This window comes from Bombus vancouverensis, chromosome 12 (genome assembly GCF_051014615.1).
Source record: "Bombus vancouverensis nearcticus chromosome 12, iyBomVanc1_principal, whole genome shotgun sequence".
Lineage (NCBI taxonomy): Eukaryota > Metazoa > Arthropoda > Insecta > Hymenoptera > Apidae > Bombus > Bombus vancouverensis.
In genome coordinates, this window is record NC_134922.1 from 2,685,156 (window position 1) to 2,705,250 (window position 20,095).

The following is a 20,095-nucleotide window of genomic DNA, read 5'->3' on the forward strand; positions in this document are numbered from 1 at the left end:
TTTCACTTTATCGGTCTTTTAATTATGTATGTGATATGTTGCAATTTTATACGATATACATACCTTTGAGATCGTTTAGGCTTACACGAACATTTCTATCACTTAAGTATAGATATACATATATTAGGTATATATAAGTATACTGCTATCGAACCAGTTAACCATTTTCATTGCTAATAAGTTTTATATATTGTTAGATTTTTCACCGGGGCTGTAAATACTTTCAAGATTTCTGTATTCAAGCTTTTGTAAATTACGTCAATCTTATTGATTGTCTAAACCTACACGTTATTCACTTTATGTATACTAATGGATTTTACTCGTGTATACAGATAAATATTTAGTAATATTGTTGCTTGTCTGATAAAAATTCGTAATAAAATATACGCTTCAAATTCACATCAAAGAGACCACTCGAACTCAAAAAGATACGCGAAGCAAATCAATTCTAAAGGTACAATACGATTAGTCTTCTTATTCAGAACAACCATTTCTCTTCGAGTATTCACAAGCAAGCTTTCCTTCTTCTCTGGCAATTAAACTCGTTTAAAATTTCTCCCAGCAAATTTCTCTTTATTAATTCGTGCTGCTAACTTGAGATCTAAATATTACGTATTATTTGTATACCTTTACTCTGATATATTTGTTCATTTTATCATTCCACTGATCGATTCATACTGATTCTTCTTAATTCAAAATAATTCACTAATCTCATATAACTTCTTCATTCACAATCTTCCTTCAACCAGTTCATACTGCCAGATTTTATCAATTTTACCACCTTATAAGATTTTAATAAAATTCAATTCGACGGATTAATTAAACGTTTCTTCAATTAATTAAATGTTTATCGGAACTATCCGTAACCAAAATCCATTTTTCGCCGTAAGAAACACTCCTCTCGTCTTCAATTTCATAGGCATCGTCGTCTCGGAACAAACTTCGAGCCAGCAACGGGCAAAAATATGGAACAATGCGACTTTGGCCTTCATTAACGCGAACGTCTTGGCGATACAATTTCTCGGACCCATGCCAAATGGTAAATACGCTCCGCTGTTAACGAGATTACTCTTCTTATCCAAAAATCGATCTGTATCGAAGGTATTCGGCTTCTCAAAATATTTTGAATCACGTTGGATCGCGTAGATCGGCAACCACAGATGAGAACCTTCGTTCATTACGTATGGTTTCACTCCTGGCAGAACTGGAGGTGGTTCGAATGATTTCGAGCATTCTCGATCGGTGATAGGTATAATTGGATACATTCTCAGTGTCTCGATGATCACAGCGTCGAGATACCCTAAACGATTGTTGAATATTTCGAAAGTGAACTCCCTGCTGGAATCGGCTAAAACGCAATCGATTTCAGCATGCAGTCTTTCCTGAACCTCGGGATTCACAGCCACTTCATGAGCAACAAAGTATAATAGTCCGAATGTAGTCTCCAAAAAAGAAGATAAATGCTTGGGCAGTGATATCATCAACGGTGAGATCCTTTCCCGAGTCTAATTTACCTTTGGTCTTCATCATCAGCTAAATAAAATCTGGTCTGACTTTCTCTTCTCTGACTTTGATACTGTCAGGTACCACTTGTTTGAAGAAATCCGTCACTTTTCTGCTTAATAACGTTATACAAAATCTTCTGGCTAATCCTGGGAATATTTTTATCACGATAAGTTTGAGAATCGTTACGCTGTGAATATCTAAAGTCTCTCTGCCTAAAGTATAAAATTTATTTTTTCGATCGGCCAATGAATCGATCACGATACCAAAAGCACACGTCGCGAACACGTCGTTGGCATACCTGGTGAAGATGTCCTTCATCTCTACCATGTTCTCATTCGCCGGAAGGGTTGACAAATATTTTACCATGTTTACAGCGGTCTCGGACATCAATTGGAACATGGATCTCATCTTACTGGAGCTGAAGGCTGGAGTGAATACGACCTGACGTTTCTCCACCTATCGTCACGGAGTAGCAGCAGATTACTGCTGAAGAAGCTGTCTATTTGTTCTTGTTTGTTGTTGAAAATAGTCGAAATTTTTTATGGTAATGGATTTGATCAACTCTTCGTCGGGAATCATCAAGACCGGTGTCATTCTGTTGTAGAGTCCCACGTATTTCGCGTCTGGTATCGGGTTATAAATTTCCTGAACCACGTTTGCAAATGACTTTCGCGTTAATATCTACTCCCATGTGCTACCTAGTAGAGCTCTTGTGTGGTAGATCATATGCCTCGAAAAGGTTCCGTGGCCTCAAAAAATAGTATATTCCCAGAATCACGAGAAGAATCGACAGTATTACGAAGAAATTGAGTCAATTTTTCAAGTACAACGGCATTCAAACGTATGGAAATCTGTAAGTTTAAAAGTGCTTTTAAGTTACGTAAATGGTAGAGGATATATGATTCATCGATCAAACGATCGATTGAGTGATTACGAATCCAACGATTCGGTTCGATCATCAGTCAATTACAATAAATATTTAATATAATTGTCGTGTTATTATTTGATAATCATATCGTTCTTAAAATATTGGTAGTAAAGGTGAAAATAAATATTATTGGAATAGTTAAATAGCTTAAACAGCTTTAAATACTTACGAAACACAGTTTGATCCGGTTGGATACATTTCCGAACATCCGTCGTGTCGCTTGCAACAGCGCATACATACATACATACGTATATAACATCTGATCTCAAAATTTACTTTTGTTTACATATACTGATAAATTAGAGCGCGTTGATGATAATCGTTCAAATTTTTATGACGAAAACAATTTTTCAGGCATGTCCTTTAATTTATTTAGACTAGATGGTAATATCTTTAACGATGTTCCTGTGAGTCTGATGATCCAGTGATAGTGAATGGTCAGGAAAGGATAACATCCCGATTTTTTGTAACTGTATGGGATTGTCAGGAAATAAGTAAATATAAAATAAAGTAATATCATATGATAAAGACTTAATAATAATGATGGTTCAATGCGAATTTCTCAGAAAGCATGTCATAATTACATATAGTCAAAGTGTTAAAGAACGATGAGAAAGAAACGAAACTATAACTATTATTCAATATCTTCAATTCTTTCTTTTCTTCTTTTTGTTTCATTGATTATTATGACTATTATGGTTTCTCATGTTACGAACATTTTAATTTTTAATTCTACATCAAAAAATGAAACAAACGTAGGGACGTAAAATTAAATATTACTCGAGAGTAAGATTACCCGCTTAATCTGGACGAAAATCAGATCAAAATAAAGGCACTGTCGTTCTTGTCGTTCCATCGCACTGTCAATAAAAATATTTCTATCGGAATTTAAATAATTTAAAGAATTTAAATAAAAATATTTTTATCGCGTGATATTTTATTATTTTAATTCGAGTAGAAATCCAAAACGAGGACATGTCATTCGACCTCGATGAAAATCACACGATCTCTAGAATGAATAATTTCTAAACCGCTACTTTGCGATGGCATATAATTAGGAACTCTTTGTGGGTTTTCTTATATAAGTGGCGTATATAGTTACTTCTACAACTATCCAGAGCGAGGGAACAGAGGAAACGAAAGGAATAGTATAGTAATTATTCTCTACCTACGTTGATGATTAATACACTGTTAGTTAATTCTCAAAGCAACGCTTATTGCAATTCGAAAGATGTTCATGTTAAATAACCACGTACAAGTTTGATTTTCCTAGTGGTCCATTTTACTCGAAAGTTAAACTCGAAAAACCCGTTTCCGTAATATTACGCAACTGGATATGTATTACGCGTTTAATCATGCATTATAAATATTAAAACAAAAGTTTTATTGGGAAATAATTTTTTATTTATTTAACAGATTTATTTGAAATTCGCATTGGTTAAGTTATTCGCTTACGAATCTTTTATTCGATTTGCATAATGCTAGACTCTTTTACTCTGATAAAATTTAAAAGACTCCCCGAACAGACATTTCTCGCGATTTCTGACACGAACTTCCTTTCATCCATTGGTGATATCAGTCATCATCGTCCACACGTCGCAGTCTCATGCAAATAATTCAGTTAGATGTACCATGTTTCCATTTAACCTGGTTCCGTTCGGTTTAAATAAATGCCAGTGAAAATCTAAATTTATATTAGCTTTCCGAGCTTGCCATGGAAATTAATGTAAATTCTATTATACGCGAAATAAGTTGGAAATTGTACTCGTGGTTGAACCTTAATTCCTTAATCTCTCCTATTTTCTAATATCGCAAGAATTTTATCTTACTACTGTTCCGAAAATACATTCTTTTTATCCATCAGATCGTATCACGATGTAGGTATGATTATTTCGGGTTATCGATATTTCAAAATTCTCCCAAGAAATCGGTCGAAATCCACAATTACGGGATAAAATAAGCACTAAATGGACATCTTTTCAGTTGCTAGAATATTGATCAAAGAATTAATTAATCGAACGTACAATTAATTTAATAGCACGCGGAGCTTTCGTTTTGCGAAAACAAAACATTTCCGTCTGGCAGGTCGAAAACTTTTGCGCTATACTGTATGCATCCATTTTGAATCCACGGCAGCGTATTCTAAACGCGAGGCATAATCTCTACCGGCTTGATTTTGGCACGTATTCGAAGATGAACACCTACTGATTTCCAACAGCGCAAACGAACCGTTTGAATATGGGAGAATATTGCGTGTAGTCCGATTACGAAGTTGCCTTAACAATATGGACGAGATATGCGTGTGGTAATAACCGAACCAGACGCTTTTGATCTGTTTCGACATTTCCTCGAACCGCTCCACCGGATCCTGACTACCAAACTAAATCGCATCCCTCGTTTCGCAATCGTTTGTTTTCCAAAGCTTCATCCGGGCACCCACCTGTGGACAATTAAAATGTTCCACTCATAAAAGAAAAGATTAGTGTCTCGGGTAGAATTTCAGCAAATACCGGTGCTTTTGTAGGAAATACGCGCACTGTTTCTAGATACGAAGGCTGTCTTAATAAAATATTAAAGTGTGAATTCCTCGTACAACTCTTTCAGTTTCGCGCACCGATTTTAACCTCTCTTAAAACGATAAAAAGGAAAAGAAACAGAGAGATATAAAACGTTTTTTTCCAAGAACTCAAACGTGCATCCACTTTTGCACAAGAAAACGAGCTTTCAGAGCGAAAGTTTGAGACAGGCTTACACAGGCTTTCTGATAAAGGCGAAAACGAGACCAACAGAGATAGAGAGAAAGAAAGAAAGTGGGTGCGTGGGTAAGTGAGTGAGTGAATGAGAGGGCTGGGAGGGGGAGAGGGCAGAGAGAGAAGAGAGAAGGAAAACGAGAAAGGGCTAGAGGAACAAAATTCATTTGGCCAAATTAAACAGAGTTTAGCAATTTGCGCTTAATCCATTTGTCGGGGATCCGGCGTCCGTCAGTCCGTCCGTTTGCTTCATATCTCTCTCTCTCTCTCTCTCTCTCTCTCTCTCTCTCTCTCTCTCTCTCTTCAACCCTCCTCTTAACACGATCACCATTATGCACCCTTTCCTTGCCCTTCCAACGTTTCACCTTAGTCCTGTCGATACTAATCCTCTCTTCCCCTCTCTTTCTCTGGCTTTCCCTTTCTCAGTTCTAGACCTAGAGAGTAGAGAACTCTGGTCTCGTTCTCTTTGCTTCGCATGATTCGCCGGGTGCCACTTTGAAACCGGGTGTCTCGCAAATTTCCGGCGTGCACAAGGGCCCCGTTAATAAATTGCAGGCCAGCCGTATACGATAGTTGCCACGGAGCGACAACGACAACGTGTAAACGGAAATTTCGTTTGCAGGAAGTGTAAAAGATGAGAATCGGCACTGACGCTGGACATCGTCGCTCTCGATGGAACAACTCTCGCTACGTGTCCTTCCGAGAAAGGTAAAGATTACACTGTTTTCTCAAGCATATAATACGAATCGGTCTTTAGCAGGTATTTTGTAATGATTGGAACGACCTCGGGCGTGTTCCGTTTTTCTTTATCAAACAGCAGTCTCGGGACTCGAAATTACTTTTCCTCGAAATCGACTCGCACGAGTTCGAACATTTTTCCGATATTTTAGATTCTCTTTTTCATCTATTCCCATATCTACCTCACTTTAAGAATATTAAACAATTTACGATGAACCTTAGATTATCATTTGATATTAGACGAGATTTCTTTTAAATATATCGTTCTAGGATGGATAATTCTGGCTAGGAGGATTTCGTTAAAAGTTTAGTATTCTTTCGAAACAAAACGTTTCGATTATACGACATATTTTACAATGATATTCGAGTAAAATATTAAACTTTACACAAAAAAATATACGAAACTTTCACAGTTTTCGTGAGACGTTTAAAATCATTTAAGAAAGTCGAACTTGCCTCGTGCTGTGCTCGTGAGATGTTAGAAATCCTTTTACATATCTATTTTGAAAATTTCGAACTTTGTAAGACGAAACGAGGCAGCAAATAAAATTTATAGGAATAGAAGATTAAACAGAGACTAAACTGATTCGTGGGCTGACCTATGGATCGCGTCAGCCTAATTCCTCGAGTACCTCGAACGCAATAAATCTACAAGCAGGACGTAAAGATATATCGTCTCGACTTCCACGCCAAAGTGCGCCGTTTCCTGCCCATCTAAAAGGCAGTCTTTCAACTTCCTGAAGAATCAGATACCTCCCAGTTATTTGTCTTTTAGTTCCGAAAAAAATATCTGGTAAAGCGGATTCTCTAAAATATGTTTAAGACTGCACACGTGTTCAATGACGTTCAGTTTTCAATCATATTATTACAGTAATTAACAAACCTCGTCCTTCCTATTCTTTTTATTAACCATTTAAAAAATTGAGAAATTCATCCCAGTATTCGGTCGAATTATAGTAGAAAGAAAAGTACCTTTTATAATGCACTTTGTTTCAGGTCGATATTTCAATTAGCTTCGGAGACAGAGGACTTGAAAGCGGAGCGTGTACAGCACGAATAGATGAAAAGTATCGTGACCCAAATCTTTTTCTGGGAATACGTACGCAGAATAGTAAACAGTAAAAAGACATATGACTTACTATCTGCCATTGCCCACCGTACACGTGTGGACTTTGGGATAGGTCACTTAGAGTGAAGGTGCGACTGAAAGTCCTGTCGACATGAAATAAAAAGCACGTCAAAGAGGAATTTGTACTGACATCTTATTATATCAATTTTATAAAAGAAAGCATTTTTTGTACCAACTTGGAATATAAGAAGTTTAAAGTTTCCACGATTTTAATACATCTCATCTAATGCGTTTAATGATCGCGCCGGTACATATCCGTTTTTTGAACGTGCGGTAACTATACGGTGTCAAAATTGCGATTCAAAGTAATATGTAATTAGATTAGACGTAGCATCGTACGTATATCACCTCCGGCGACGTAGCTTTTTATTGAAGAAATAATTGTAGGATAATACAATTCTTAAAAATCATGATATATCAAACCATGTTTGTATTTCATTGGCGCACTACTAAACAGGAACGAGAGGGGGGGAGGGGGAGAGAAAAAGAGAGAGAGAGAGAGAGACGACTCAAAGAACTCCATAGCTCGTTCCATAGAACACATTTTATCCTTCTACATTTGTACCCTACGCGAATCGAGTCTTTTAGCTACTGGTTTACATCGCACGAACCGGCTCCTATCTTATTATCATGGAATTGTTTTCAGCCCTCTTTCTCTGTTAGCCTCTCTGTTCCTCCTGCCTACCCTATTTCTCCGTCTCTCTCTTTGTCCCTTGTCATTGTATCCCTATCCCAAGACCATACTGTGTCCTTCTCTCCTCCATTTAGAAAGATACTGGAAGCAAGCACAACGGCGGAGCCAACTTAAGTGTATTGGCAGTTGCGTCCACCTTTTATTTTCATCCAATCGGGCGAGGACCTTTAAGGATCACTCCGTTGGAAACCAGCAGTACAGTGCTCTTCGAACCGAATGTTTCTGGTTTCGGGGACTCGAGAAACTCGGCTCGACTCTTAAATGCATAGATCTTGCCCGTTTTAAAACAGCACTGAAAAAACATCGAAAACCCTACACCAAACCCTACTTCCTGCTACGTCGCTCATCGAATATGTATATTGCTTCTTGACGAGTTTTTAAGGAAGCGCTACAAAAGTTTCAATTCAACCTAGATACGCTTTCGTGGGGATTATTCATCGAGTGATTATTCGTTTCGAAGATTTTCTAATGCCTTTTTAATGGTCTGTCATGTAAAGCGCTATATAAAGACGCGCTTACTTTATTCTCAGCTATTTAACAAAATAGTGTACAACGTAAAATGAAAAATTTGTAGCCGAACTATCGTTCCGAATGGTAGAAAGATTCCGACCTTCGATCTAGGAAATATGGTTCATGACGAAGTTCGAATCTGAATTTCTCCGCTTTGCCATCGTTTCCCCTCTCGTCATTGCCTATATCCGGTTGAGATTGGAAAGGACGAAGGTAACTTTCGTCATAAAGATAGAATTTTTAACGATGTTAAATCGAAAAAGTTACCTCCTTGATTTTTATTATCTTCCGATTAATCGTAGAAAGTAGATTGCAAAATTGATCTTGGATATGGCCGATGTTAGAAAATTGATAGAGTACATATATGTACATACATGTTATTTTCCCTCTATTTCCCAGATTTGCTTATTTTATTCGCAGAGTCTGCAAAATAACGCGCTAACTAAAACAAAACAACACGTTCTTTTCACGATTGTTTTTGTGCAATCCAAAGCAGAAGAATGCACCAGTTGCTTCTATTACGAATGAACCGTTTATACCAAACGCTATGAAGCTGTCCTACATCCCGGGAAATTCATTTCATTATTCTCATTTGTTCGAACCAAGTGAATCAACCTTTCCCCCGATGGCATTACGGTTTTGGAGCGAGCCAGAGTGTATCGAGGGTCATCGAATAAATGCTTCACTTTGTTATTGCTGCCGATGCTCTCGTTTTCACGGTGGAAAATTAGTCGGGCACGCGACACACACGCCTGCGTTTCTAACCAAGGCGCGTTTCGATTAATTTTTCCAGCATTACAACCGCGACCTCTTCGCATCGTCTGTAAACCAATACCACGGTCCTCGAACGCGCGCAGGAACAACCGACACTCAACACACACATACACATGACCTATTATCTTCGCCGATTTCCACGGAATTCATGGAGGTTGTATGACGTTCTATTATCAGTTTGCGTCACCGGCAAATTGCGTCCCCGTCAGCACGTCCTGTAATCGTGCGCGTTCGCCTGTAACGCGAAGCGTTCCGTGCGTTTTGTAATCGCAGAACGATCATGACGGTGAAACCGATCGGTTGGAAAAACTCGATTGCTACTTTCGCTCGTAGAATCTATGACAAATAGACCAACGAGTTGCCGGGGATTGAAAATGCGCTGCTGTGCCCTCTCTATTCCGAAAATTTACGACGATACTCTGTTTAGTGGAAATTTTACTCGATTAAATTGTTTCTTCGCGTGACTCAAATGCGAGTTATGTTGCGTCGCGCTTGAGTTGCTTTAAAAACCAAATGTATCAGAAAACCAAATTGTAAACTTCTACTGATAATATTGATTCGATCGTGCAGCGAGATGAAACGATAAAAAGGAACGCGCGCGAAAAGATTTCAAACTCGTAAAAACGGTATATCGCGAATGTCGTTCGGCAATAAATATTCACCTCTGTACCTATAATATCCGTGACACGTATTTCACTGTTTTTCCACGTCCATTCGGCCACTGGGGATGCTCTAACGGAACGGAGAGAACACGCGATTCGTAGCGTGTCCACATCCACGCGACTGCAGAAATATTCATATACTCGTGCACCAGGAGCAAAACCTTTCACGGAAGCCTTATTCCAGTACAACAATGTTCCATTAGTTTTATACGTTGTCTGCATGCGTTTATAGGCGCTCGGTGAAAAAGGAACATCGAGGACGAACCTGTCTCGAGGACTATCGCCCTTTCGATCGAATCTCACCGTGTCTACTTTTGATTATTATCCTGTTGCATTTTGTAAACTTCTCGATACAAACGACTAACGCTGTAAAACATTGGATCTAATTTCCTGAAGATCTTTTCTTACAGAACAATTATGGCTTTCAAGAATCCGATTCAAACTCACAGTTCTTTTCCAATGTAAGAAAGAGAGTAAACGATCTGTATCTTATTGATTAAAATCTACAGATTACAGTAGATACTTTACCAGCAAAATACAAACAAGAAACGAAAAATTTATAAGTTTCAATTTAATTGTTTTTATCAAACAGTGCTTTAAACTCGAGAATTCTTGTTCTTAGGAATTTTCAATGAATAATAAAAATAGAAAATAAGTAATTTCTTCTACATTATATGTACAAATTATTATAATTAAAGAAATAATGCGTAATAACGTATATGTAATTAATAAAAATCGTTTACGGATCGTTGAAAAGTTGCCATAATTCAGAAGAATAAGAAGAAGTAAAAGGAGAAGAAGAAAAAAAGAAGAAAGAAGAGTTCGTCTAACAAGGATTACTTCAGGCCAGGTTGGCGACGCGTATTCTTGGGGAATTAACACACATTTGCGCTGTTATTGCTTGAGAATACACGTAGTTTGCCTGGTCGTTCACTCCTAAACGTCGCAACGATATCACGAGCTTGTATTATACATAAATGTTTATACGATGTTTATACAGATTTCATACGCGCACCGCGATCGTCCCATCCGCGGGTAACCGCAGAAAAATCATATACGCATTAAATATTCTTGAGATGCTACTAACTGTAGTCGAACGCTACCTTGCATGAACCACATTTTCCACACAAATTACTGACCATTGCAGCTCACAATATTCACATACATACACATAAAATAAAAGATAAAGAAACCAAAAGCAAAAAAATGTTTAATCTTATACTCGAAGAATTAATTAAGGTAATGTGCAATAATACAAATTAATGTACAGCCAAATGATAAATTATGTTTGTCGCGTTAAATAGCTATTTTAATGTTTTCGCTTCCGTTGCCAAAATGATGCTATCCTTGCAAAGTAGTTCTAACCATTTTTAAACACATCTGGGGAGCAGCCTATTCGTTTTCTCAATAGGCATATCCAATCATGCTTTTAAAAGGAACACCTCAGATATCGTAATTGTCCCTGACTAATTTCGAGATCATTATACAAAGAAAACGAAAGCGTTGGCGAAGAATATCTCTCCACTATTACATTTTTACGTAACATGTTTTAGCGATTTTAAAAGCTTGATAAGAGGATAAAATAGTTCTGGAAGGATTTCTGTCCTTGAAATGATTCTTCATTTCAACAGGAAAAGAGAAACGATAGGAAAATTGTATAAACATAAAGTTGCAGTTAATTGTAAATTTAGAATAGGTTTAAGTTATTTTGCTGCAGATGTTTTTGGGCCTTTTCATTTTTAGTTCCTTGAACTTTTTCATTTCCTTCATTTTTGTATTCTCTATTATCTCTTTAATCATTTTTATTTAATTCCAACGCAAGTGATTTGGGTGTGTAGCGCGTGTGGTGTGTACAGTGCGTGTTGTACGTATCGCGCTTATTGTGTACTTCGTTTGCAAGAAAACGGAGGCTATATTGAACATTTACTGTAATACAAAACGATTGCTATTTTTGGTACGACTTTTGTGTGAACGATCTGAACATTCGCGATGCATGTGTGAAATTTGTATAAATATTCTTTATATGTAGTATTACTTATTGATTATTTATGAAGGCAAAAGATTAGAGGAAATATTAATTATCTCTACTCGAAAATTCCATGAGGCCGTTTTCGATATGCTATTGTGGATTTTAATTAGTAGGCAGTAATGTTGAATCTTCTATTTTTCTTACAAAACGTTATGCAAAATGGTTTACGTCTTCAAATATCATAAAATTCTTCTCTATGGTTTGTCCGAGGTAAATTGCTGTCCATATATCGTTCGATTGAGGATCCCCGTGCACTTTGCTACTTAGGCTGACTTACTTTCGTTCATGTAAGAAGGTTTACTCGCGTACAAGGCGCAATATGTTTGTCGACTTGTAATTACCAATAACTAAAAAACAAAGTCGAAAATTTTTTTATTTTTGATTTTTATCTTATTTCGGCTTCAAGAATCGCCCCTTAAATTTCCTAACACTGTAGTCGAACATTCGATATTTTTTAACACGATGACATTTAAATGGAACTCTGAACGGAAATTGATTAAGTAGCTTAATTATGCGTACAATCGAGATTTATCCGAGATACTACATCGTACGATTTATATCTCGAACAATGTTCAATGCCTCGACAGTTCTTATCGATCGATCCTACTCGCGCAGCATTATTGTATCTTGTTGTCGTGAACAGAAAGAAGAGTTTTTTCGTAAAAAAATCTTTTTTGTTGTGCAAAAGGCAAGCGGATGGAAGAAAATAAAAAGCGAGTTACCTTCTTGATATTTCTCCCTTTACGTTCCCTTTGTCCCCTTAAAAACCCCTCCTCCTGATATATCTTTCGAATGACTACAACTAATAATGCACGGCAATAATGGCTATGCCAGTAATACATCCCCCCATTATTGCGATGCTAGTGTGAAAAATGAACGATAGAATCAAATTATTTTATTTTCTTCCTATCGTCTTCGCGTCTTCCTATCGATGCGAAAGATTGAACCAATTGAAATTGTACAGAAAATGAGACATAGTACATGCATTTCTTATTTTGGCACTGACTCTAATTTAGTATCGATATGAACGAACAAATCCAATTCTGCGTTACATATATTGAAATTATAAATAGATTATATTTTTCGTGTTCCTTCGAATCTAGATTTCTTGAACGAAGATTAATTTTCATAAATACGGACGTTCTAATTGGAATTAATCGTCTCGAAATCAGCGAAAATTTCAATAGTCACTATTTAGCTTATAAATTATATTTGACGTCGCGAGAGCTAATTAAATAGGACAAGTGTTTTAACGATACTCGAGTGGAGAGTCGAGCAACAGATTTCCTATATTTAGCGATATAACAAAACAATTGTCGAGATAATTACGTCTTCTGTACCGTACATAATCATCGCAAGTTTTTAAATCCTCTTGTATATTAATTTTCACTCAAGTATTACTCACATGCGACACGCGCTTTATTCATCGACTTGTCCTCGTTTAAAGTTTACTCGATCAACCGACTTGCTCAATGCTCGTGATACGTACTCTGCGATTGTTGTTAAACAAATTAGCCATTAGGTTAATACAAACTTTCTTGTCCTTAGTCATGCGGACTCGTTTGATTTTCTTTCTGATTTCGATTCATATATGTAAAAGATCATATCGATTCTATTTTTCTATTCTCTTATGGTAATGGTAAGGTATAACGTTCTGCGTAATGGATGTCCTCAAACTTTCGAGTCCATTTCTTGTGAAATTTCAAAACATAACGCATAATTATTTCAAAATAATTGGAAACGGTTTAAACACAATTACTAAATCCAAATAACTTTAAATACCAATCGTAAAATACCAAAAGTGCAAAATGTTCAACGTCTGAAACGTAATACCATAGGACGCTTATGAGAACGAAATATTTTGCGTCTGGGAGAAAGGTACGGGCAGAGTTGGTGAACAGAGTCTTTCTCCAGAAAAGAATCATAGAAAACAGGGTGAGAGAGTTGGGAATAGAGGAAGGCCGGATGTAAGGTAGGGGAAAATACGGGGTAAGTTTCCGTGACGTGTAAATCACGCTTTACCAAGAGCTTTTGAGTCTGGCAGCAAGGTTCGTTGAAAAGTTAACAGGCCGAGGAATGAGAGAGGGCCGTGTTCCCTTGCGCTTGTGCCCAACATCGTCGGGTACTGCTTTTACTTAATGCTTTCTCCCAGTTTCTTCTCCAGAGGTGTTAAGTAACGAGCTTGTTGTATATGAATGCCACCGGCAAAAACGAAGCAATTCTCACCGGTGATTCTGTTCTTGAGTTACTTATTTTTTTCCATGGTGAACTTGCTTCGTCGGTGCCCGTCGTCGTTGGCGACCATGTTCTAACCAAACCGCGATGGGAGAGAATAAGAGTCGATAGAGTATGCTATTTTACTCGAGAGTTCGTTTCTCAAATAATTATAATCAAACCTTTCCACGATCAGATGTTCTTTCGAAACCGCGAGACTATACAAAATATTACTTACTTATTTATTATTACATTGTAATTTACTATAAACTGAATTATTATATATTGCTATATATTATAACGGAATAAACTTTTTGGCATAAAATGATATAATGTCAGGGAAACTAGTACACATACATATATGTAGTATCGTGGAAAAAAGCCTATGGCGGCACTCAATAGCAAATACCAGCACTCGATAGCAAATACCAGCACTAGACACTAACTAGCGTCGGACGACGGCAGCGCAGTGGTTAGCGCCTTAGGTTACGAATGTTCCGGGACCCGGGTTCGAATCCCGGCGACCGGAGTCCAATTTTTCTTTCACGAGACAAAAATGAGAAGAAAAGCAACCGTACCCAGCAGCGACATCTACATCTTAAGCGCTACGGTACCACATATATGTTATGACGAAATTTGATACTGACCTCATTGTTAATGTAGCAAAAAAAACACAACTGGTTTGGTAACATGAATACTACAGCCGCTACAACTTTTATCCACAATTGACGAATAGATAAAAGGAAGAAAAAAAATGAGATAAACTCGGATTTGCATGATCTATCTATCTATATATGATGATATAGAAGATATTTTACACATATACCCGAGAAGGATCATATTTTTAGATAGGATACATCCGGTAAAGGACGCGCGGAGCTCGACACGCAAGGAAATTTACAGAAAAATAGAGGTATCTTCAAACTCGCGTGTGCCGCGATTTCTTTTGAATCGAACATTTTTCAGGACTCACTGGCAGATCAAACGAAAAACATTCTTGCCTTGGTACAATCGCGACCCGTGCACACAAGATTTCCAAAGGATCTGCCGTCGCGTCCCGTCGAAAAGTATTCGAGATCCGATGAATTCCGAATAAAGGAGGCGCATCTGGAATCCTGGAAAGCGGAGCGACGCGGTTCTGCCGGCGTGCAGTCGCTAGATGTTCAATGCACCTTGAATTTCGAGCGCGTCTCTCGCACTACTTTCACCCTTATATCGCCGGAAGTATTTCCAGTTACCTAAATATTTCCTCTGCGAGAAAAAGACTGTTCCTCTTCGTTAAATGACCAGTTTTGCGTAGTCTTTACTAATTTAGTTCCGCTCGTTATATTATTCTTATGAGCTTTTATGAGTCTGTTAAGCGTTATTGTTTACTTTTCGCTTGTTACTTTCGACATAAAAACATTGTAATCGTAATGAAAATTAAATTTCAGTTTGGAATCGAAATTCAGTTAGGAATCGAACAGTCAATACTTCACGTTCGTCCAAGTCTTTTTCAAAGAAATCTCAAACCAAAGAACTAGTAAATCTAATTCTAGATCGGGATACTGTAAGGAATCTCACAATTCCTCTACTTTGATCCAACCATGCCACAAATGGCGCCGTAGTCGATGCCCTAGTAACATGCTACGTAGAATATCGTCAGGCACGAAAGTGTTAAAGTTCCAAAAGGAAGAAAGGATTCATCGTCTATACTCTATGGATTAGGTTATGGTGCACATTTAGGAGTACGGCTGCATCGGCTGACGCGAATCAGCCACGTGGTTGGAAAACGGAATGACGAGTCCGCATAGAAAGGCATTGACGCGGACGAATCTATATTCGCTATACACTCCAGGGACGGTCCTTATGAGAGATATCCTCAATTACTAACCATCAAAGGGATTTAGGAGCAAGACCAGATTAGTTTAAGCATCTTGTAGCAACAGCTGCTATATGGGATTGAGAGAGATGCTGCCGAGAGAGCAAGCTGACAATGGATAATATTGTATGCAGTACCGAATTAGAGACTAATTAAACCTAAGTAGCTCTAATCATAGATCCTGTACTATGCTTATGTAACGCACTCTAATTGAAGATGTACATACTTAGGATCCTTCGCAGCTGTTTACTAATGCATTCGAGATATCCACGTAATTCCTATCAATCTTCTTGAGCTCCAAATATTTGCGAATGTCCTAGGCGATTTTGAACATTTCCTGAAAGCTCTTGTACCTTTCCTTGCAATTTCCAATCTTTCCCACGAAATAATCTTTTCGAAATCGTAGAATTAAGCTTTAATGTTTGCAGATTTTTTTCATTCGTATGGAAAATTTAGTCGATTTCGATGGTTCTACGAAAAGATTAAAGCATTCCTAAGATTTGATTTTCTCACATTTTCGATTATCGATCATATTTGGCCATTGGCAACCTATTTAGATAGCACAGTCGTTTGCATGTGATTTTCAGGGCGACAGAGTACACTTCGATTACGGGATACAGACCAGCTTCCTATGTTTCTACGTGTGTTCTACGTAAAAAACCGTACTTTGCATATTTATTACAAGAAACGGTTGGCACACGTCCCGCGGAAGGCATTCGGCTTTAAACACCCGCTCCTTCATGCGACTTATATCTATTATATCTGCGAGATAGCGAGACGATCGATTGACAAGAAATACATAATGCGTGCGAGGTCGACAATTATTGCGATGGTGGCCGAAGAAAGAGGACAGCCACGGTGGGAAAAGCGCAAGAAAAGCGATAACAAGTCGTTTCCTTTCTAGCGTTTGCTTTGTTATCCTCCGACATCAGCTTTCTTCGCGGAACTTTGTCGTCGTTCACGCCTTATGTAATCTTTTCAGCGAGCGATACGTTCCAGGGAACGTGCGAAGGACTGCGGGTATAAATAGCTGGGAACTTTTGCGAAACTCCGCTAGAGAATATTATTACTGGCTGATATTCATGATATAATTTATTTGACGAACCGTATGACTTCTTCACCCACCTTGGAAACCTGTTAGAAAAATATATTACAACGAAGCGATAGCCTTTCTTATTTGCTTATTTTACTACAGAAACGTTCCTAACTTCAACGATTCGACAATTTTACACACCGGCTAGAAAATGCCAAACAAATCGATCGAATAAACAGTATTCTTATACAATTTGTCCTGGATCGACTTCCGTAAACCTTTGCTCCGCTTCGGTCATTATTGCGTCTCATAATAACGTTGACTAGGTAGCTACAAGCAGCAGCACCTTATTTAATAAGAGCAAGAAGTCCGCGCGCGTCGCCACAAAGCCTGAAAACTGTTTACCGAGCCGGTGTGCTGCAATTGTAATAATAATGCCATTGTTCTTGCAATCGGCGCGACATGCACAAGGAAACGACGATGGCTCGCTCGCGAAACACGCTGTTCGAGAAGGCTGGGCAACCAAGAACGAGTAGACGACAAGAACGACAAGGAAAAGGAACGACGATGACGACGGTGATGGAGGCCACCGGTGAAAACCAATGTCAAATTAACAAATCAAATTTCTCCGAGAATTATTTCAGTGCGAGTTGCTAAACAGCCTGCGGCGGAACATGAACCGCTGCGACGAACCCGCGCGTATAGAAGCGTGGAAAGCTGCCGAATTTAATTCCGGTTGGTCGAAAAAAAGAATAAAGAGCAACCGACCGTAGGCCGACTCAACCCGATTCTGTCAGAAATTCTGACTTTAGCTTCTTTGCTCACGAAAATTTTCATTAATGTAATTAATTAACTACTAGCTGTTCGATGAGACGTTGCGTTGGTGTTCGCGTACCTCAAAAATTCTTGCATCTTTTGTGTTATTCTCAATGTATGAATGATGTGACGAAGTTGATCGAATAATCGACAGCCGATATAATTATTATTATACAAAGTTTCTGAACAAATATGTATGAGCAAAAGTAACATTTCATCTCAAAAATACTGGACTGAACGAGATTGTTTCCTTATGTATTTGCTCGATGCTCAGAGCTTCCAGCGCATTAACGGAATTAATATGTGGACATTTTACCGTACTCTCGAATCACCGGTTGAAAAGCCTATTTACTTTCTGACACGTGAGATTACGCTAGACCCGTATTACATCGATTACAAAGACGTTCATGAATATTTAAATAGGATAGTGTAGTTCAATATCTCACGGCGAGCTGATGCGCCTGAATAGATAATGATGGCTACAATTTTCGAGCCACCCAGCCGGACAAAATGTTCTACCAGAAAATCATTTCCTTTCTATCGATCGAGAATTTTCCTAAAGATCTTTTCCCAATATCCAGTTCCTCTAAGTACGACCAACATGTAAGTAGTCAGACGAGGACGATTCTAACAATAGTAAACAATTTTTTGTTCTCGTTTCTTTTAAATTTCCTAAATTTGGTTTAAATTTCGTAAATGTATCGTTTGATTATTGTACTATTTTTGGGAAAATGGTGCATCGACTAAAAATAAAGTGGAAGGTAGATGGAAATTTGTCTCCTTGTTAAGTTTTCACTATATATATATTTCGTATGTGTTTTGTACATTTTGTATATTTCGTGTTTTCATATTCGATTTAAGGACGTATAGTCAAAGTATATTGCGTATTTCATATACATTTATTGTATTTATTCTAGAAAATTCAATATCACTTAGATACCCAAATTTCTAAAGAAATTAGTAAAAGTGAGAACGTTACACGAACGTTGTATACGTTACCAAATACAATTGCTACTAACCAATAATAAATGAACGTTAAGAAAGTATTAACTAAAATTATTACCTAAGAAAAAATTGTGTACGAAATAAAGACGATATTAAAAAACATTGTATCGTATTTATCGTGGAAAAAAATCACACGATTTAAATCAGACGATTAAACGAACAACCTTATAAAGAAAATGGAATCGAACGAATATTTCGATGGTAAAAATAAAATTTTCGTCTCGTTTGAAATTGTGAATCGTTATCGTATTTATTTTCGCGTACAACTGTTCCTCTCTCGCGATTTCAGTACCGAAACTACGGTAACTCGATCCACGAAAAATCATTTTCGTTTCCCTTCTCCATTTTCGCTCGGCACGAATGAACCTGGCTACTCGCATAAGTGGATTCAAACATGTCGAATTTAACAAGTTTGCCAACGCAACCGTCTGCTGCTCGATGTAAGCGCTAACAAAACTCTAATGAGAACGAGGCCTCGAATTAAACAGAACTCGGCGTAATTGAAATTGAACGAAATTGGAATTATCGAGAATTCGATTAACAGCCAACTCGAATTCACGGTGCGAGCGACTTTACACCGTATAGCAGCGTAAGAAGTTGTATTTTAAAAAATATATCTGGCACACATTGTCCGGAAAGAAATCTAAACATCGATAATTTCGAAAAAATTATTCGAAAATAACTTCTAATTTTGAAAATAATTCCGACTAACAATCGCGTTAGAAAAACAGAACACAACGATCGATTCAAGGCGAATTAGAAATATCCGATTCTTAACGGAATAACGTTCTTTTAAATCGTTCCATCGTTCCATTAAAATGTAATTTAATTTGCCATGCGAACGACACATACGATTTCCCTTAGATCCATTCAAAGGAAACGCGTTTCAATCACCTTAACGACAGGCTATTTAGTACAGCTGCTTATTCTACGAATGGAAACGGAAGAAATTGTTGTGATTGTTCCTGTCGTCAAAATCAGGAAATAATTTATCATGGAATATATATATATCGCGGCCCCAAGCTGCGTTTAACCTACTGTTTTCATGGTAAATGTACACTGATATGCGATTGTATTTTCCAGTAGCAGTGGCGGCTTAAAAGCTCGCTGATTTCCATGTGTTATAAATGCGACCGATTCGATTCATGCCTGCCATAAATTGCACGACATTTCGAAGAGTAATTGTGGACACTAATTCTGTATTCGATTCGCAACGGATCGGGAAACAAGAGACAGAATTCCGTCAAAAACGTTCCGGGCTTTTTGTGCTTTTCATTAGTGTCATATGATTTGAAGCCACTTCAAAACTCATCAAAGGAAAATTATTCTCGATTATAGATCTAATTCTAAATTTATGCAACACCTGCAATATCTGACGAAATAAACGTTTACAAATATTACAGATATCACGATGGTAGAAAAAGAAACGGAAGCTTAACGTTCCGA

General features: G+C 37.7%; 1 protein-coding gene and 1 pseudogene across 4 annotated transcripts in view; both read right to left on the bottom strand.

Annotated features, from left to right (window-relative positions):
• LOC117164964 (membralin) overlaps window positions 1-20,095 on the bottom strand; it is a 161,625-nt gene that overhangs the window by 50,057 nt on the left and 91,473 nt on the right. The window contains exon 13 of one of the 4 annotated variants that reach the window (XR_013059634.1): window positions 3,874-4,874. The exons of 2 other annotated variants lie outside the window; for them this stretch is intronic. Coding sequence is in view for 1 of the 2 variants with exons in the window: in XM_076623008.1 (XP_076479123.1) it covers window positions 4,815-4,874 (60 nt within the window). In the remaining variant the exon portion in view is untranslated. Of the gene's footprint in view, window positions 1-3,873; window positions 4,875-20,095 lie in introns of those variants that run through there. One more of the 4 variants, XM_076623008.1, reaches the window with a different exon arrangement.
• On the bottom strand, window positions 158-2,307 carry LOC117165013 (cytochrome P450 9e2 pseudogene; annotated as a pseudogene).